The sequence below is a fragment of the Thalassophryne amazonica genome, chromosome 3, assembly GCF_902500255.1.
Source record: "Thalassophryne amazonica chromosome 3, fThaAma1.1, whole genome shotgun sequence".
NCBI classification, from domain to species: domain Eukaryota; kingdom Metazoa; phylum Chordata; class Actinopteri; order Batrachoidiformes; family Batrachoididae; genus Thalassophryne; species Thalassophryne amazonica.
Window position 1 is genome coordinate 60639426 of NC_047105.1, and position 21973 is coordinate 60661398.

Genomic DNA, 21973 nt, shown 5'->3' on the forward strand with positions numbered 1-21973 from the left:
AGATCACAACGCAACCGGCTGCCCTACCAACAGTCCGGCAGCGGCGGCGCTGAGCACGCCGCTCCGGGGTCTGCTGTAGTTCAGTCATGATTGCTAGGATACAGTGTTGTTAACCAACCTCACCTAATAGTGCAAGGATCTCCCTGCTTCACTGGCGTTGAGACAATCTATTGCTAATTAAATAGCCTCCCTTTGTAGCCAGACTTCCCCTTACACTGTGGAGGCAGCCAACACACGCTGTATCTTACAGTAACTTAGATGTATCCACGTTGATCTCTCTGCTATCTTTACTGCAGTTGGTGTTGTTAACAGCACTTGGTATGGACCTTCCCAACGAGGACTGGACCAGTTCTTCCTCTTAATCACTCTGATGAATACCCAGTCTCCTGGCTGGACTACTGGAAGGCCGTCCTGTGGGAGATCAAAATTATTCGGCAGTAAATGTGTTTGAGTTATCTCTTTCTGTGTTAATGTCTTTTTCATAAAATCTGCTAATGTTTGTTCCTCATCTGCTATTTTAGTATCCATGTCAAAAATTGGTAGACGATATGGTCGTCCATAAAGTATCTCGAATGGTGTTAAACCTGATGGTGTTGGTGTTATTCTCATATACAATTTTACTAGGTCCAAACATTCAATCCAGGTTCATTTTGTCTCTTCCATACATTTCCTTAGTCTTGTTTTTATTGTGCCATTTGTCCTTTCCACTAATCCTGCACTTTGTGGGTGGTAAGCACAATGATGTTTTAACTTAATTTTCATGTGTTCTGCTACTCTTTGTACAACTTAATTTACAAAATGTGTTCCATTATCACTGTACAATGTCTCTGGTATTCCATAATACGGAATAATTGTCTTACACAATGCTTTTGCTACTGTTAAAGCATCTGCTTTTTGTGATGGAACAATTTCTACCCATTTTGAAAAGGCATCAATTAATACTAGACAGTATTGATAAGGTCCACATCGATTTAGTTCAATAAAGTCTATATGAACAATTTGAAAAGGATACTGTGGTTTTGGGAATTGCCCTCTCCGGGGTCTTATATTTCCCTGTGGGTTGTGTTTCAATCAGGTAACACAGGCTTTACAAAAATTTTTTGAGTATAAATTAAATCCATAGGTAGTAAAGTATTGGTCTACCATATATACCATCCCCCCTGTCGACACATGCGTTAACCCATGCGTCGCAATTGCGGCTGCTTTGAATAAGCTTTTGGGTAGGATGGGTTTGTTATGTACACAATAAAGTCCTTTGGGGTTTGGGGTTGCCCCATTTTTCAACCACAAATGTCGTTCCTGCGCTGGTGCCTGTTTTTGCATATCCAATAAAAGGTCAATCTATTAATGGTTCATTGTCTATCTGAACTGTGTAAATAGAAGAAGTACCATATCGACCAGCTGCTGCTTCTTTCGCTATTTTGTCTGCCAGGCAGTTTCCTCTGGAGACAAAATCTGTACCTCTGGTGTGGGCTGCGCATTTACATAATGCCAGGTGTGATGGTAATGTCACTGCTTCTAGCAAATTTGTGAGTAAGCCTGCATGTCACTGGTTTCCCTGTAGAGCAGGGGTAGGCAACCTGTTCCAGAAAGAGCCATGAGGGTGCAGGTTTTCTTTGCAGCCACTGACTCCACCAGGTGATTTCACTGATTAACTGATTCCATCTGCTCAAAGTGATATTAATCAGTAAATCACCTGGTGGAGTCAGTGGCTGCAAAGAAAACCTGCACCCTCATGGCTCTTTCTGGAACAGGTTGCCTACCCCTGCTGTAGAGGTTATCATACCTCTTTGTTGCCATTGTTTTGCAAAGAACCAAATTGTTGAAAATGCATATTGACTATCTGTATAGACTGTCAGTTTCTGTCCTTTAGCCAAGATACAAGCTCTGGTTAATGCAATGAGTTCTGCAGCTTGGGCTGATTTAAATGATCGATCTGTTTTGCTTCAATAACAGCATTTGGTAATTGAACAACAGCATAGCCTGTTAATGTCTGTCCTTTCTGATCTTTGAAACATGAGTCATCCACAAAGTAATGTAGTCCATCTGTAAATGGTTCGTCTGTTAAGTCTGGTCGAGGTAATTGTTGTTTCTGTGTGTCTGCCAAACAATCATGCGGTTCACCGTCTGTCTCAGTAGGTAGGAGCGTGGCAGGATTCAAGGTGTTGCATCTTTCAATGGTAATCTGTGGCTGAGACAATAGCATTGCGGTATATGCTATCTGTCTAGCAGGCGATAAGAATGTATCCAACTGGTTTATTTTTATTACCATGTTGTTGTAGCAAGACTGCACACATGAATCCCTGTTTTGTGTCCACCATGAGAGTGAATGGCTTGGCATAATTGGGCAGAGATAATACTGTGGAACTCACAAGTTCTTGTTTAAGAGCTGTAAACTGTTCTTCAGCTTCTTTATTCCACTGTATTTTGTCAGTCATAGCCATTGGTATAGAATGTATTAAATCCTGCAATTTCTGCACCTTCTCTGCATAACATGGAATCCAGGCTCTGCAATAATTACAGATACCTAAGAAAGTCATCATTTCCTTTTTTGTTGACGGTTTAGGCGTTTGAGAATAGCGTGCTTTCGATCGTCTTGTATTCGTTTCCCCTCAGCTGATAGGGCATGGCCTAAATAAGTCACTTGTGGTTGCACAAACTGCAACTTTTGCTTTTTAATTTTACTTCCTGTTTCTGCCAAATGTTGCAAAAGCATCATAGTACATTTTGTACAGCTGTCTTTTGTCTTTCCTGCCACCAAAATGTCATCTACATACACCAAGATTTGTGAATCTTCTGGTGGAGTAAATGAAGATAAGCAACAATTTATTGCTTGTGTAAAAATGGTCGGACTGTCAGCAAAACCTTGAGGGAGTCTTGTATATGTATATCTTTTCCCTTTGAATGTAAAAGCAAACCAAAATTGAGAGTCTGGATGAACAGGTACTGAGAAAAATGCATTACTGATGTCTATGACAGAGAAGTACATGTTTCCAGGACTTAATCTATCATCCGAGTCAGTGGTCACATTGTGCTTTCTGATCCATGCACTAATTTCTGGCTTCAAACCATTCAGGAGGGCTTGTTTCAGCTGATTTTGATATGCTCCCGCTTGATCATCACTATGCGGTATACCGCTGTTTGCACGGAAAACTGTCCCTAAATGCTGATTATAATCATCCACATCCTCATCTCCCTTTTGTTTACACGCATTTATTTTACCATAGTCCGCTTTCTGTTTAAACTTGTTTTTAACTCTGGTCATTAGATCGCTTATTTGAGCCTGTAACGCCGCTGCCGGATCTTCCTCGTTCCCATGGCAGGACCGTGCCGTCTGCAGCACGTCCTGTAAATGTCCCTCTCACGTGGACCCAGTTTCGTCCCAGAGCCAATTGTACGGCCTGTCCTACTTCACAGCCATTCAACCTATACGCTTTTATAATTCTATTCCTTTTACCCACTCTTCCACATCAGCTTGTGGGTCTGGCAGGCCAGACACGGCCTTTGCTGCCTCTTCTGGTGTCCATGGAGGAAGACATGAAGGAATGGCGGCTGTCCTTGAGCTATATTTGGGTTTGGGACCTGGATCATTGGAGCAATAAAACTGTGATCTGGGGATATATTGAAACCGTATTTTAGAGGCGGCTTAATCATAGCCCTGTCTCTCAAAATGTATTTTTCGGGCATTAAAGAATTTGTTGCCGCAGGCGGGGTCAATACAGTTGAAAATTCCACCCTCTGATTATCCAAAAATGGATTTGGATACAGTGAGCTTATTGGGTCATATGACGGACCTTCAGAACTCCCTGGGGATAATTAGGGTCAAAAATCGGGTCCTTTACCAGTGGTGGAGCCACTGTTGGTGCCGCTTGTCTTACTGCAGCCTGATTTTGTGGCTGCAGGGGTGGATTTACATCACGGCCTCTCACGGCTCTCATTATCTTCAGGTTTTACAAACATTACTTTCCCCTCTGACTTTCCTTTCTCGTCTTTTTTCCTCTTTATGGCCTCTACTCTCATCTGTGCTTCACTGAGCCATACTTTTGCACACTCTATTTCTCCTTCTTTTCTTACTTTCTGTTACCCTTTTTATTTGCTGCTGCTGCTGTACGTTTAACACCAAACCTTCACAATCTGGCACAACCAATTTACCTGAAAAGCCATATTTCTTTTTCCATTTAGTTATGTACTTCAGATTTTCCGGATTGCGTTTGTGCATGTATTTTTCGTCGCCCTGAAATAGGGGCTTATTTTCTGTGCATGTGTTTCCCATGTTGTCACCTATTCCCCTTCACTCTGCAAAGTTCAGGTCAAGCTTCTACCCCTGGGGGGACCTTCCTTGGAATCCCCCTCTTTGCAGACTCGTCGGGAATATGTGAGTGTGGTGCGTATGGACTTAAAATGACCTACTTTGCAGACAACGGCTCCACTTTTATCCCCTGATAAAATGGGATATCAAGCTGTCCGTGCTTCAGTCACTCACAGTCTCATTCTTTTATATTACTAAGGAATACTCAGTCAAACAATACCACACAGTCCGACACTGTCACACACACACACACTCCCACAACCGCTCCAACTCTCACACATATACAAAATAAATTACAGATTTCATCAATGATTGCAATTACAGACAAGCCCTCATCTAAAAAAAAAATAATAATAATAATAAATCATTTTATATCAAGACATAAATAACAACAAAATCCTTACAACAAAAACAGAATTTTCTCTCATTCATACCACAAACACACTTAGTTTCACTTTTGAAATAATCAGTTAATTTGCGTCTCTCTGCTTCTCCTGAAATTTATTCTTACTCCCCTGTATTTCTCAGCCGGATGGGGACTCGAACCCTCTGCCACCTGTGCCGCAGGACCGGAGACTCTAACTCCCTCCCCCGCACTTTATTCCGGATGGGGACTCGAACCCCTCCTCAACATATTTTCCTCACAGGCAGTAATTACTTACGTTAATTTGTTGCGCCCCTCATTTGGTCGGAGGCGTCGTCAATCTACTGCAGTAAGCGGAGGTGGACGTCTATAGTCACCGGCCCGACAGAGAATTCACTCCTCAGGACTTTCCTTCGATCCCTCTAGTGGAATCTGCTGTGCACAGTCTGCGGGGTGTCTTCCTCCGTTCGCTCGAGAAGATCTGTCGACGCCCCACGTTGCGCGCCAAGAAAAAACTGTTGGGTTTGCACCCCGTTTTTAAAGAAATGAGAGGCACAAACACTGAAAAGAAACCAGTCAGAGAGAGACAAATATATATATTTTTTGTTCTGCGCAGAGGAGAACAATGAAGCAGCTTGTAAGTGCTCAGCTACAAAGCTCTCCTAAAATCTCCTCCTCTGGCCCAGCCTTTTATTTAGTTCATCAACATGAGAAAAAACAAACAAGGACAGTCGGGAGAGGTTACATGAGTCATGTCTGCAAGAGGGTGATAGCAAAGCGAGGTAAGGCTGAAACCTTCCATTCCTGCAACATGAGCCTTGTGGCTCGTCAAAGCAGGATAAGGCAAAATGAAAAATAGTTTGCTCAATCATGAAGAATGCAGACAACAAGTCTTTCTTTCTAAAACCTCCTCTTCTCACAAAGAGGAAAAATAATAAGCATAAACTATAAGAAAATAAATAATAATAATATAAGCATAAACTAAAGAAAAAATGATAATAAGAGCATGAACTATATAAAATCCTTGATAGTTTCTCACGGCAATGTTGCAGTTGGGCTAAACAAGTTTTCATGACATACTTATGACCTGACGTTATCATTGTAAGGCTGCGTCTCTCCTGGTGTGCACTCTGTGTGTGTGGAGCATCTTGACATTGATGTCATTGTAAATTGCTTTAGATAAAAGTAGTCTGCCAGGCCTCTGTCTTGACAACAGGTGTAGAATCAGTAGAGCAAAGTATCACAAATGCTTTTGGGGTATCCCAAATGTCTATTTCTGTTATGGGAGATTAGGCCAAAAAAGTGCAATTTTCCTTGTGTTGTATAAAAGCATTTATTTCAGGTCAACACCACTATCTAGACTCATGGCCGAACATTAACAAGCAAACATGGAAAACCTCTCAAACTCACAGGAGGAAGAACGAATCAAATGGGACATCTGAACAATATAATGAGTACTTAATGTAAAATAAATAAATAAGCAATTCAAGAGAGAAAACATGCATTACAGTGACAGTGTGTGAGCCTTTTTGGTTTACAGCAGCAATAACTAAATGGGGCATAGGAAGTGCAGTGTTTACCCAGAGTGATGGCAAACGTTAACATGCAAAAGGGAAAGTTTCTTTGAACTCTTAATGAGTTTATAGGGCAACATTCCTAAAATGGGGAAAACGGGAAACAAAACTCACCTATGTTATTCGTATTTGCATAAAATCACTGTGACCTCATTCCCTGAATCAAACTTTCTAATATACTCTCCACAGCACAAGGCTACAACTCTTGATGGATGCTGGAAATGTGCGAGTTATGGTTATGGTTAAGAGTCAGGCTTTCATCATCATCATCATCTCCTCTGGCTGCTCTGACACCAGCTGCTGGTAGCGAGCTTGGCGCTGGTAGTCTGGATCAATGTTGATCCATTTATTGGCAATCCACTTGTTGCCATGGGTGACCACACAGCCTCCATGTATTGCATATTCATCCTGCTCCCCCATCCAGCCTGTTAAGAACAAAAACAAATAAACAAACATAAAAAAAAAACCTCATTTATATATACTGGAATGCTTTTATTGTAATTTTGTCCATGTGGAGACAGTGGAAGTTTATTTTCATTGACTACTACATCATATTGGTGTTAGTACATATGAGCATGTGCTCATAGTGCAAAGACTTAATCTTTGAGGGCAATTTTATCCAGATCAGACAAATGGTGCCAAAATTGCAGTACTTTTGTGTGTGGTTTGGCGTGTTTAAGCGGCCAGAGGTCATTTTTATTGGCAAGTCAGCAGGTTAAACAAGTATTTTAAAAAAAATTCAAGTGTTGCAAATCTCTTGGAATAAGTGACAGCTGTCACCCCGGCTGCTCCTGTGAGCAGCAGCGCCCTCTGGTGCCTGGAGCCCGCACTCCAGACAGGGCGCCCTCTGGTGGTGGTGGGCCAGCAGTACCTCCTCTTCAGCGCCCACACAACAGGACCCCCCCCTCAACGGCGCCTCCTGGCGCCCGACCAGGCTTGTCCGGGTGGCGGCGGTAGAAATCGGCCAGGAGGGCCGGGTCCAGGATGAAGCTCCTCTTCACCCAGGAGCGTTCTTCGGGTCCGTACCCCTCCCAGTCCACCAAATACTGGAAGCCCCGGCCCATCCTACGGACATCCAAGAGCCGGCGCACAGTCCAAGCCGGCTCGCCATCGATGATCCGGGCATTAGGCGGCGCCGGACCCGGAGCACAGAGGGGTGAGGTGTGATGCGGCTTTATCCGGGACACATGGAAAACAGGATATCCGCAGTGAGGCCGGAAGCTGAAGCCTCACTGCGGCTGGACTGATGACCTTAAGGATTCTAAAGGGACCGATGTAACGGTCCTGTAGTTTAGGGAGTCCACTTTCAGGGATCAGGGGAATGTCCTTTGTGGACAACCACACCTCCTGCCCTGGCCGATACGCAGGGGCCGGGGTCCGCCGACGGTCTGCATGGGCTTGTGCCCTCGTCCGGGCCTTTAGCAAAGCAGAACGGGCGGCGCTCCACACCCACGGCACTTCCGCAGGTGGGCCTGGACCGAGGGCACACCGACCTCTCCCTCAACCACCGGAAACAACGGGGCTGATACCCCAGACACACCTCAAAAGGGGAGAGGCCGGTGGCTGAAGACACCTGGCTGTTATGGGCATACTCGATCCAGGCCAAATGGGTACTCCAGACCGCCGGGTGCACGGCCGTCACGCAGCGCAGGGTCTGTTCCACCTCCTGATTGACCCGTTCTGCTTGCCCGTTGGTCTGAGGATGATACCCGGACGAGAGACTCACCATGGCCCCCAGTTCCCGGCAGAAGCTCCTCCAGACTTGCGAGGAGAACTGGGGACCGCGGTCGAGACGATGTCTGTTGGAATCCCATGCAGCCGGACGACGTGGTGGACCAGGTCCGCTGTCTCCTGGGCAGTCGGGAGCTTTGGGAGGGCCACGAAGTGGGCCGCCTTGGAGAATCGGTCCACTATCGTGAGGATGGTGGTGTTGCCCTGGGACGGCGGGAGGCCCGTGACAAAATCCAGGTCGATGTGGGACCAGGGGCGATGAGGCACAGGCAGCGGCTGGAGCAGTCCCGATGCCCTGCGGTGGTCAGCCTTGTCCCTGGCGCAGGTGGTGCAGGCCTGGATATCCCGGACGTCGGCCTCCAGGGACGCCCACCAGAAGCGCTGCCGGACAACTGCCACGATCCTACGCACCCCTGGATGACAGGAGAACTTGGAGCCGTGACAGAAGTCCAGGACTGCAGCCCTGGCCTCTGGTGGGACGTAAAGTTTGTTCTTCGGCCCAGTTCCGGGATCCGGGATCCGTGCCAGGGCCTCCCGGACGGTTTTCTCTACGTCCCAGGTGAGGGTGGCCACGATAGCGGACTCCGGGATGATAGGTTCCGGTGGATCCGACAACTCCGTTTTGACTTCGTCTTCATGCACCCGGGACAAGGCATCCGATCTCTGGTTTTTGGTCCCCGGGCGGTAGGTGATCCGGAAGTCAAAACGGCCGAAGAACAGTGACCAGCGGGCTTGCCTGGGGTTCAGCCGCTTGGCGGTCCTGATATACTCCAGGTTCCGGTGGTCAGTGAAAACCGTGAATGGCACGGACGTTCCCTCCAACAGAGTCTCCACTCTTCAAGAGCCTCTTTCACCGCAAGGAGTTCTCGATTGCCCAGACGTCATAGTTCCGTTCAGCCGGGGTCAACCTGCATGAAAAGTAGGCACACGGTGAAGTACCTATCGGTCTCTCCGCTCTGGGACAGCACGGCTCCTATCCCTGAGTCAGAGGCGTCCACTTCAACCATGAACTGGCGGCTAGGGTCGGGCTGCACCAAAACTGCGCAGTAGAGAACCGTCGTTTCAACTCCTTGAACGCGGCTTCGCACCGATCCGACCAGGTGAAGGGGACTTTTGGAGAGGTCAGGGCTGTCAGGGGGCTAACTACCTGACTGTAGCCCTTAATGAACCTCCTATAGAAATTAGCGAAGCCGAGGAACTGTTGCAGCTTCCTACGGCTTGTTGGTTGGGGCCAATCTCTCACCGCCGCAACCTTGGCCGGATCAGGGGCGACGGAGTTAGAGGAGATGATAAACCTCAGGAAGGACAAAGACGTTCGGTGAAACTCGCACTTCTCGCCCTTCACAAACAGTCGGTTCTCTAACAACCGCTGCAGGACCTGACGTACATGCTGGACATGGGTCTCAGGATCCGGAGAAAAGATGAGAATATCGTCCAGATATACGAAGACGAATCGGTGCAGGAAGTCCCGCAGATGTCGTTAACCAAGGCTTGGAACGTCGCGGGGATGTTGGTGAGGCCGAACGGCATGACCAGGTACTCAAAGTGACCTAATGGGGTGTTAAATGCCGTCTTCCATTCGGTCTCCCTTCCGGATCCGAACCAGGTGATACGCATTTCTAAGATCCAGCTTAGTAAAGATTTGGCTCCATGCAGGGGGGTGAACACGGAATCTAACAATGGCAACGGGTATCGGTTGCGAACCGTAATCTCATTCAGCCCCCTGTAATCAATACATGGACGAAGTCTGCCATCTTCTTGCCCACAAAAAAGAAACCTGCCCCTATCGGGGAGGTGGAGTTCTGGATCAGCCTGGCAGCTAATGAGTCCCGGATGTAGGTCTCCATTGATTCGCGCTCAGGTCGTGAGAGGTTGTACAGCCTGCTGGACGGGAACTCAGCGCCTGGAACCAAATCAATGGCACAATCATACGGACGGTGCGGGGGAAGGATGAGTGCCAGATCCTTACTGAAGACGTCAGCAAGATCATGGTACTCAACCGGCACTGCCGTCAGATTGGGAGGGACTTTGACCTCCTCCTTAGCCTGTGAACCGGGAGGAACCGAGGATCCTAAACACCCCCGATGGCAGGTTTCGCTCCACTGAACCACCACCCCAGATGGCCAATCAATCCGGGGTTTGTGCTTCAACATCCATGGGATGCCCAAAATCACGCGGGAGGTAGAAGGAGTTACAAAAAACTCAATCTCCTCCCGGTGGTTTCCAGACACCACCAGAGTTACTGGTTGTGTCTTGTGTGTGAGTAAAGGGAGGAGGGTGCCATCTAGTGCCCGCACCTGCAATGGCGAAGGAAGCGCCACCAGAGGGAGCCCTACCTCCCTTGCCCATCTGCTGTCTAGCAGATTCCCTTCTGACCCGTGTCCACCAGTGCTCGGGCTTGAAGGGTTAAATCCCCGCTCAGGACTGTGACTGGGAGTCGTGTGGCAATTTGTGTGTGTCTCACTTGAATGTTTTGACCCCCCTTAGCCCAGTCTCTAAGGGCGAGTGTTGTCGTTTTGACTGTTTGGGGCAGTTTCTCTGTGTGTGCTCAGTTGAGCTGCAGAGAAAACACTCTCCACGGATCAGCCTCCCCATTTTGGCCCTGTGCGTTTCCCTAACAACGTCAGCAGGGGGAGCTGTTGCCCCACAAAGCGCTGCGGCTGTGGAGCGTTGGGAGGGCGGCCCCTTTTCGAACCCGGAAGGGAGAGGGGCGGCGCAGTATCCGGTCACGTCCTTTGCCTCGCTCCCAACGGCGTTCCTCCAACCGATTGTCTAACCGTATAACGAGATCGATAAGCCCATCTAAATCCCGCGGTTCCTCCTTAGCTACCAGCTGCTCCTTCAGAACCAACGACAGTCCGTTTATGAAGGCGGCGCGGAGCGCAACGTTATTCCAGCCGGACCTCGCAGCCGCGATGCGGAAGTTGACTGCATAAGCGGCTGCGCTCTCGCGTCCCTGTCTCATTGACAGCAGCACGGTTGAAGCGGTCTCTCCTCTGTTAGGGTGATCAAACACTGTTCTGAACTCCCCCACAAACCCAGTGTATGCTGATAACAACCGTGAGTTCTGTTCACAGAGCGCCGTAGCCCAGGCGCGTGCTTTACCCCGAAGCAGAGCAATCACATAAGCTATTTTACTAGCATCTGACGCGTACATGACGGGACGTTGTGCGAAGATGAGCGAACACTGCATAAGAAAATCCGCGCACGTCTCCACACAACCTCCGTACGGCTCAGGAGGGCTTATGTATGCTTCAGGGGATGGTGGGAGGGGTTGTTGAACCACCACTGGAACGTTTATATCCTGCACAGGGTCGGCAGGGAGGACGAGCTGCAGCAGCGCCCTGAGCGCTCGCCGCCATCTGTGCGGAGAGAGCCTCCACCCTGCGGTTCAGGAGGATGTTTTGCTCAGTCATTTGATCCAACCGAGCCGTAAAGGCGGTGAGAATGTGCTGCAGCTCACCAATCACGTCTCCTGCAGACGCCTGCGCTCCCTGCTCTCCCATTGGTCGTTCAACAGCCGGGTGACGCCCCTTGGAGTCCATGACGCTGGCCGAGATATCCTGTTGGGAAAGTGTAGGAACACGGACCCACAACAGGGAGCGCAAATGAACGGACAATGGAGGAAGTCAAATAACAACACTTTACTGTTGTGAATAAGCACAACAAACACAACAGGGTACGGAAAAGTAGAGCAGGTGCATTCATTGAGTCACATACGGTACAAATCATATTAAATATGTGTTTGAAGTCTGATTAAGTACCCTCTAATTAAGATTAAGAAAAATTGTTGAGCAATTCAATGTTTCACATTAGTGTATGTGATTTCACTTCACCTGTGGGGTTCGCCCCCCTATCACGTACAGGCGATCATTCAGTCTGATCACGTTATGATAGGCTAAAGGCATAGGGAGGGGTGCTGCTGTTCGCCAGGGTCCGCCTTGTAAAGACAATCGCTCCACAGAGTTAGTGATGAGATAATGGTTCTTCAGCTTCATAAGTCCACCCAGCAAGTACAGAGTGTCCCCCACCGATCCCAGTGCGTAAGAATCTCTGTATTCTGCTGGTGTCAGGTGTTCCCAGGAGCCTTGAGACTCTACTTTGTACCTGGTGAATACAATATCCAGAGGCATACTTATTGGGCAAGATAAGTGTTATCCAGTAGTGGCTTGTCAGTGACAAAATATATCATCAAAAGGCACCATGAATCAAACATATGCTGAAAAACTATCAGTTTACAATTTGAATGGTGAATTAATCCTCTGTAAGAAACTTTGAACATAAAATACAAACAATAAAAAACAAATTTGCAAGTAATCTTACTCATGATTTCTGTAGGCGACCATGTATCCTTCAGAATGGCTGTCAGTAACTGTTGGGAAAGTGTAGGAACACGGACCCACAACAGGGGGCGCAAATGAACGGACAATGGAGGAAGTCAAATAACAACACTTTACTGTTGTGAATAAGCACAACAAACACAACAGATTACAACAATAGACAAGAAGTCAATTCACAAAATGTGTCACGTGGGCAGGCTCGAAGATAAGAGACGTCTGTCCAAAGCAGAACCGGAACCACACGATTTCCTCCGCCACCGAACCCCGGGAATACTGGAGCCGCCAAGTCCCGAACTCCCAGGTGGCCACTGCCTCCGCGTGTCGGATCTGGTACTGCTGGCGAGGAACAAAAACAGTTAAATGTGGGTGCGTTTGCACCCAGCAACCCGTATGGCGGGAAAACCACCTCCACCTCTCGTTGGAAGAATGTCTGCTATTTAACGCACAAAAGTAACAAAGTGTTAATGTCAAAAAGACAACACAGTCGGCTGAGTACTGTACCTCCTAGGTAGAGCGATATCTCGGCAAAGAGGTGGAGATGTCGTCTTGCTGATATACCACTGCTGATCAGATGATTGGTGACAGCTGTAAGTGACAGCTGTCACCCCGGCTGCTCCTGTGAGGCGGCAGCGCCCTCTGGTGCCTGGAGCCCGCACTCCAGACAGGGCGCCCTCTGGTGGTGGTGGGCCAGCAGTACCTCCTCTTCAGCGGCCCACACAACAAGTAACTGCAGGTTTTGAAAAGTGAAGCCAAAATGTTCTATTCTTGTGCAGATGTGGGCAGTAGTGTGCCATGAAGGGTGAAGATTGTGCATGTTTTCCTTACTGCTGATCACCTCAGCAGGTGATTTCACAGATGGTTAAGACTTCAAGCTGAGAGGAGGATATCATCAGTAAAACCGCCCACTGAAGCGCGGGACACCTGAACCGTATAGGCTCTTATTGCTCAACCCTGCACTAGTGGGCGGCTTAGGTCATTAACGCTTACTGCAGGCACATCCACTAAAATGTACAATGTGTAAGTCAGTGTGTTGTTTCACAACCCAAAAGCAGAAGAAGTTGGTATGATATGGAAAATGCAAATAACTAAATGCAGTAAACCTTACATTTACTTTGACTTGTTTAATTGCAGGGCACATGAAATCAAGATATTTCATGTTTTGTATGGTCAACTTTATTTCATGAGTTAATATACATCCATCCTGCATATAAGGCCTGCAGCATGTAAAAAAAACAAAACAAAACTGGACAGAGTTAATTTCTTCTAATATTAGAATTAAATCATCACTTTTGCAGCTTCTTTTCATGAGATAAGTCAATAAGTATATACAATGCTCAAAAAAATTTAATTAACACTTTTTAATCAGAGTATAGCATCAAGCCAATTCAACTGGGGTATTGATCTGGTCAGTTAAGTAGCAGAGGGGGTGGTAACAGGGGCAGATCCAGGATTTTGTAAGGGGGGGGGCATGGATTTGTGAATGCGTAAGGCATGACTAAAGGTGGAGGGTCTTGGGGGGCCGGCCCCCCACAACATTTTTGAATTTTTTTAGGTGCCATTTTCTGCATTTTGATGCATATTTTACCACAAAATACACCACAGAGAAAAGAAACGTTATAACCTGTTCTTTATTAACTTCTACAGTCTTGATTGTGATGCTGTCCAGTTGTTAAGCTCTGACGTAACGCATCACGTGATAAATCTGTTTCCGGGTCCTAAGACCTGCAAGTTTACAATTAAAGTTATGTCTGTATGATCCTTTTAAGGATCTACAGTTTAAGTTTAGTTTGTGTTTAGAAAAGTAGAAAAGTTAGAATTAAATGTTAGAAAAGTATCAGACCTTTTTATTTTTTTCAAAAACCTGATGGATTTGAATCACGTGTGCTTGCATGAGCAAACCCTGAACCTTTGTGCGCATGCATGAACTTTTTCATGCCTGTCGATTGCACCATTTCCTGGTAAGCAGCCTTTGTGTGAGGTGTGTGTCGTGTGCTCGGCGTTTTTGCATTCCAAGGAAAAAGACGGAATGACTGGAGCAGCGGCGCATCAAATTTTGCCAGAAACTGGGTGACAGCCAGGTGGAAAACATTCGGATTATTCAGACGGCTTTTGGTGACGATCCTATGGGCATCACACAGATTAAGGAGCGGTACAACCGATTTAAAGACGGCCACACAACGGTGGAGAGCGAGCCACGCTCCGGTCGGCCATCAACATGCTGAAATGATAAGATCATTCCAAAGTGAATGCTGTGGTGATGAGGGACCGTCGTGTGACTGTCCAAGAAATTGCGGAAGAGGTGGACATCAGCACTTTTTCGGTACAATCCACTGTGGAAGAAGATTTTACCATGAAAAGAGTGGCGGCGAAATTCTTTCCTGAAGTTTTTGACGGCGGAGCAGAAGCGCCTCCGTGATGAAGTCTCACAGGACATGTGACATGCCCACCTCTTCCACAATTTCTCGGATAGTCACACGACTGAAAAGTCACCGAAAGCCGTCTGAATCATCCGCATGGTTTTCACCTGGCTGTCGCCCAGTTTCTGGCAAAATTTGATGCAGAGCTGCTCCAGTCGTTCCTTCTTTTTCCTTGGAATGAAAAAAACGACGAGCGCACGACACACGTCCCACACAAAGGCTGCTTACCAGGAAATGATGCAATCGACAGGCGTGAAAAAGTTCACGCATGCGCACGAAGGTTCAAGGTTTGCTCATGCAAGCACACGTGATTCAAATCCATCAGGTTTTTGAAAAAATAAAAAGGTCTGATACTTTTCTAACAGACCTCGTACAGTGTGCCCAAACCTCCGTTCCCTCCCTTTTCTGCCTCCACCTGCTGTTAACTGCATTCGTCTGTTTCTAAGGTAAGAACACTTAATAAAACGTTTTTCTTTTACTTTATATATTTTATTATACACAGGTAAAATATACATGTCTGTTTGTCAATAAAAACATAATCTTTTCATAATTTAGAGTGATTTGGGGATGTTTTACAAGGCTGGAATGGATTAAAATTATTAGTTATATTTAGTTATTTTCAGTGGGGGAAATTCGTTTGAAATATGAGCAGACTGGCTTACGAGCTTGTCACGGAACAAATTAAACTAGTAACTCAAGGTTCCACTGTACTACTAAAATGTTTTTTTTTTTAATACTTTTCATCGTGTTAATAAGAGACTGCATCCATGAGACCCTGAAAACTTGCTAAAACAAATATCCCAAATAATCCGTGTCTGCTACATTTAATCTGCGTGGAATTTAATAAATGCAAATCAAATTTCAGACATCTTATACAGTGAGGAAAATAAGTATTTGAACACCCTGCGATTTTGCAAGTTATCCCACTTAGAAATCATGGAGGGGTCTGAAATTTTCATCTTAGGTGCATGTCCACTGTGAGAGACATAATCTAAAAAAAAAAAAAAAAAAAAAAAAAGAAATCCGGAAATCACAATGTATGATTTTTTTAAATAATTTATTTGCATGTTACTGCTGCAAATAAGTATTTGAACACCTACCAACTAGCAAGAATTCTGGCTCACACAGACCTGTTAATTTTTCTTTAAGAAGCCCTCTTATTCTGCACTCTTTACCTGTATTAATTGCACCTGTTTGAACTTGTTACCTGTATAAAAGACACCTGTTCACACACTCAATCAATCACACTCCAACTTGTCCACCATAGCCAAGACCAAAGAGCAGTCTAAGGACGCCAGGGACAAAAATGTAGACCTGCACAAGGCTGGGATGGACAACAGGCAAGCAGCTTGGTAGAAGACAACAACTGTTATGATTATTTATTAGAAAGTGGAAGAAACACAAGATGACTGTCAGTCTCCCTTGGTCTGGGATTCCATGCAAGATCTCACTTTGTGGGGTAAGGATGATTCTGAGAAAGCCCAGAACTACACAGGAGGACCTGGTCAATGACCTGAAGAGAGCTGGGACCACAGTCACAAAGATTACATTAGTAACACATGATGCTGTCATGGTTTAAAATCCTGCAGGGCAGAAAGGTCCCCCTGCTCAAGCCAACAAATGTCCAGGCGCATTTGAAGTTCACCAGTAACCATCTGGATGATCCAGAGGAGGCATGGGAGAAGGTCATATGGTCAGATGAGACCAGAATAGAGCTTTTTGGAATCAACTCCACTTACCATGTTTAGAGGATGAGAACAACCCCAAGAAAACCATCCCAACCGTGAAGCGTGGGGGTGGAAACATCATACTCTGGGGGTGCTCTTCTGCAAAGGGGAAAGGACGACTGCACCGTATTGAAGGGAGGATGGATGGGGTCATGTATTGCGAGATTTTGTCAAACTTCCGCCTTCCCTCAGTAAGAGCATTGAAGATGGGTCATGGCTGGGTCTTCCAGCATGACAATGACCCCAAACACACAGCCAGGGCAACTAAGGAGGGGCTCTGTAAGAAGCATTTCAAGGTCCTGGAGTGCCCTGGCCAGTCTCCAGACATGAACTCAATAGAAAATCTTTGGAGGGAGCTGAAACTCCAAACCTGAAAGATCTAGAGAAGATCTGTGTGGAGGAGTGGACCAAAATCCCTGCTGCAGTGTGTGCAAACCTGGTGAAAACCTACAGGAAACATTTGACCTCTGTAATTGCAAACAAAGGCTACTGTACCAAATATTAACATTGATTTTCACAGGTGTTCAAATACTTATTTGCAGCAGTAACATACAAACAAATTATTAAAAAAAATCATACATTGTGATTTCTGGATTTTTTTTTTTTTTTTTTTTTTTAGAAATTTCAGACCCCTCCATGATTTCTAAGTGGGAGAACTTGCAAAATTGCAGGGTGTTCAAATACTTATTTTCCTCACTGTATATATTACTCTGGAACAGAGGACAAACAGTGTTGTAAAGGATAGTAAACAGGACCTTAAAGTGCAAACTTCACTTTCCACCAGAACGACATGAACAGGAACCGATCGCAGCTCACAGCAACTCCCATTAAAAATAATGGAGAAATGACCCGAGCTTCTGACATTTTTACATAAACAAATGCAAAAACAGCATCTAAAAACCCAGTTAATATATCCAGGAGAGTTTTAGGCACCATATACAAAGAGTTTTATGTTGCAATGTTAATGCTGTTGTTCGTGTGCAGCGGTTTAAGTGCAGCCTGATCAGAGCATCTCAGTGCCCTTCTCAGTGTTAATGACAGCATACCTTTTTTGTTTGGACCCGGAAGTTGAAAATCACATGATGCGTTACATCACACTTACCAACCGGATGACGTTATGATGACAAGCAACAAAGAACATTTGAAATGTCTGGCTAAAAAGTCAACACCTTTGGTACACCTTGCTGAATCATGGTCTGGTATAAATGCATCTAGGTGTTGCTGAATAGAGAATACAGAAACAGCATTTCGCAGGGATTTTTATTTATTTGGTGTTAATGAAATTAACAACATGTGCACTAGAGAAGCAACAATGAGAGGACCCCCAAAACAGGAATGGCTTTACAGGTGGAGGCCACAGATATTTTTTCCTCCTCATCTTTTTCTGGTCAGTGTCACATCTGGTCGCATGGTGTGTTATCGAACCAGCAGAGGTCGCACAGGTAGTCCACCTCCTCCAGGATGGCACATCAACACGTGCCATTGCCAGAAGGTTTACTGTGTCTCCCAGCACAGTGAAGAGCATGGAGGAGATTCCAGGGAGACAGGCAGTTACTCTAGGAGAGCTGGATAGGGCCGTAGAAGCTCCTTAACCCATCAGTAGGACCAATATCTGCTCCTTTGTGCAAGAAGGAACAGGATAAGGACTGCCAGAGTCCTACAAAAGGACCTCCAACAGGCCACTTGTGTGAATGTCTCTGACCAAACAATCAGAAACAGACTTCATGAGGGTGGCATGAGGGCCCGGAGTCCTGTAGTGGACCCTGTGCTCACTGACTGGCTCCGTGAAGCCATAGAACACCAGAATTGGCAGGTCTGCCACTGGTGCCCTGTGCTTTTCACAGTTGAGAGCAGGTTCATCCTGAGTACATGTGACTGACTTCAAAGGGTTTGCAGATGCATGGAGAACGTTATGCTGCCTGCAACGTCATTCAGCATTGCTGATTTGGTAGTGCGTTAGTGATGGTCTGGGGAAGCATATCCCTGGAAGGATGCACAAACCTCTACAGGCTAGACAACAGCACCCTGACTGCTTTTAGGTATTGCGATGAAATCCTTGGACCCACTGTCAGACCCTATGCAGAGGGTCCTGGGCTCCTCCTGGTGCATGTCAATGCCCAGCCTCGTGGTGAGAGTATGCAGGCAGTTGCTGGAGGATGAAGGAATTAATACCAGTGACTGGCCCCCATCCTTGCCTGACTTAAATCCAAGAGAACACCTCTGGGATATGATGTTTCAGTCCATTTGACACCACTAAGTTGCACCTCCGAGTGCCCAGTAGCCCAGTAGAGATCCCCCAGGACACCATCTGTCATCTCATTAAGAGCTTGCCCTGATGCTGTCAGGCATGCATACAAGCAGGTGGGGGCCATACCAACTACTGAGTGCCATTTTGAGTTGTTGCAATGAAATTTTGGCAAAATGGATAAGCCTGCCACATCATTTTTTCGCCTTGATTTTTGGGTTGTCTTTGAATTCAGCCCTCTGTAGGTTGACAGTTTTCATTTCCATCAAATGATGTGGCATCTTTTCATTCCTAACACATTTTCCAGTCCATATCATGAAAGATATCATTTTTCCCCCCATTGAGATCTGATGTGTTTTCAAAGTATTCCTTTATTTAATTTATTTATCTATTTATTTATTAGCAGTGTATAATAAGTAATGGTCTTTCTTACCTGCAAATCTCCACATTCATGTTCTTTTGTCGGGCCATTCTGCGCGCACTTGCTTCTCCTGACACTATAATGTCATTTCCTTCAGTTACAACACCAGCACACACGTACCCCAGAGCTTGTCCATACCGAGGTGAAGTAATGTAGTAGGTGCGGCCTGTGCATGGAGAATAGCAAAAACTGTGCTCTGCATAGTTGCCATATCGTGACCTGATTCCACCACCGTCATTACCAATACAGAGCAGCAGATCTGTGGTCTCCATGCCATAACGCAGTTTTAGTTTACGTGGTGCAGCTGATGGGTGCATCTCTGTGATCTGCAAAGCTTCATTCAGCATCTCCAGACATTCAGCATCGGCTAGCAGGACAGTGTTTCTCTTCATCGTCTCTTTTAAATAGTCAGAGCTTATCAGTGGCAAACGGACTTTCCTCAAAAGCTCTGGGAGATGCCTTATACGTAGCTCTCCATCCACCAGAGTGCTGTGTTTGACCCAGCGGAGGACTATATCTAAAATGGTCTCCTCTCGTGAAACATTGAGGTCATCAGATGTTATGAGCTTTCCTAGCTGATGGGCCTCGAGCTCTAGCACCTCTTCATTTTGACAGACTTGAACAAAATTCTGCCGCAGGAAGCGCTGAGCATGGTCAGCCAGATCTTCTACACCAAGGTCACGGGCAAAATAATAGACTCCAAGGCAGTTGGAGGCATCCATGTTCTCCATCATGTACTGCTGACAGCGAGTGACAACTTCATCCATCTGCAACAGAAAGGCTGCAATGGAGATTCCTTGCACATTGGAGTTGGTGAGAGGAAGATCGGAACAGTATATGTAGTTTAGCAGAAGAGCCAGGCTGTCTGCGGGGGTGTCATGCAGGAATATTTGTCTGTTGTTGCATTCACGCAGGCCACACGTGAACATAACTCGAAAGTATGGGCTGAAGGCAGATAAAACAACCCTGTGACAGGGGAAACTGATGCCCTCAGCAACCAACACCACATCGGTCAAATGCTCAGACTCTCTCATGTTCCTCAGCTGGTTAAGCAGCACCAGGCCATGTTTGGCTGCTAGATCCATGTCGCTTCTCTGTGTTAGCAACAGTGATAAGTATTTACAAATGTTTACACTGGAGGTTTTATTTTAATCCGTATGGACTGGACGCATCCTGGGTATCTGGGGGAAGAAAATAGTTGAGCTTTGTGTTAGGTTAAACTGTAAATTTAGCTGCAATAATAAAATATGAATTTTTCCATTTACCTTTTGAGAGACGTATCATTAAAGATAACTCATTATTGTCGTATTTAACAATATAACATTATTAATTGTTCCTCTGTATGATCAAAGAGGGCTCAGGCTTTGTTCAGACTCCCAGTTCAAATCGATTTATTGCATATCTGATCTCACTGATTGACTATCTAAATTACACACACATACATACATATATATATATATATCAAATTTTCAGCTTTATTCACATTGTTTTCTATATTAATGACATATCACACAACAAGAAGTGTGGAGAGGCATTTTTGAATAAAAATAGGTGCACCACCTTATTCTCTAATACTGAAGCAGTAACTAAGTAACTCACACCACGCATGTGCAGCATGACTGACCCAGAATGCATCTGTGTGTTATTAAGTATGAAGCACGCTGTGCGCGTCAGACACAAACAACACGCAGCAGGTGAAAGACAGCTGTTGCGTCACTGCTCAGTCTTTCCGCATCCTTTGTCTTATAGTTTTATTCTACACTTTGTCTTCTGTGACTGTTTTTGCGTGTAATTTTACAAGTTAGTTTAGGTTTGTGTGTATGTTATGTTTTTTTTCCTTCCCCACTGGTTCATTTAGTTGAACAACAGCTGTCAACCAACAACATGTCCCTGTAAGAACACCTCATGTCGAGCATTCTATTTTCTTTTTTGGAGACAGCAGTGAGAGATTTTATTGGAGTGGGTTGAAAATTGTCCGGAGCGGAGATAAGCAATGCGGCAGTAGCTGTGAGTTCCCGGGGTTAGAGTACAGCTCTCACCACATAAAACTGCCCCTGTGAGCTTTACGTGGAGACATAACAAAACACACCCAGAATCTGATCTGAGTGTTCAGACCAAAATGGATTTGAACAAGGCTTGAAACTAAAAAAAACAAAAAAAAAAACAGATTTCATGTGGCTTTTGACTGTTCAGAATCAGATTCAAATCAGATATGCACTTAAATCGATTTTCACTGACAGTCTGAACAAGCATAGTGCCACAAGGTTGAGCAGGTTAGGAGTTGTCTTGCTCAACAACACTTAAACACACTGCCACAGTTGTGGATCAAACCAACCAACCTTTCAATCAGTGAATAACCACCTTACCAATTGAGCTGTAACTGGCACATAAATATTTTAACAATTAAAGACTATTTTCTTGCAAATGCCTACAAAGTTGTGTGTCATTAGATGTTATCATTATAGCTGATCTACATCTTGGAACATTCAGTTCCCCATAAAAATCCTTACCAATTTCATCAGCTCCTCTTATTTCTGAAAATCTTGTCGTTATCGTTGGCTGGTCTGATAACATCAGTAAATGTTGATGTTTTTCATCGGGCAGCATGTGTTGTTAATGTTTCTAAATGTATCAGATGGGGGCTACAGAAGGTCTGAGCAGTTGCCAAAGACAAAACTATGTGCCCCCTCCACTGGTGTAGGCCTGTGAGTTACTAACCCAAAAATAGACACTGATCTGTTTTCCAGCAATTGGGCCTCAAGGGATTGAAGGATCAGTGAACAGTAGGATTTTAACATAGAGCTATTAACAAATGTGAGTTATTTTGCAATACAGAGTTCTGTTA

General features: G+C 45.6%; 1 protein-coding gene across 1 annotated transcript; it reads right to left on the reverse strand.

Annotated features, from left to right (window-relative positions):
• Window positions 1-6496: 6496 nt before the first annotated feature.
• Window positions 6497-20301, reverse strand: LOC117507772 (kelch repeat and BTB domain-containing protein 12-like). Its single transcript, XM_034167579.1, has 4 exons — window positions 19141-20301; window positions 11815-12085; window positions 6815-6848; window positions 6497-6672 (listed from the first exon to the last, which is right to left on the reverse strand). The coding sequence occupies exons 1-4, from the start codon at window positions 20211-20213 to the stop codon at window positions 6497-6499; spliced, it is 1554 nt and encodes a 517-aa protein (XP_034023470.1). The 5' UTR covers window positions 20214-20301.
• Between the last annotated feature and the right edge of the window lie 1672 nt (window positions 20302-21973).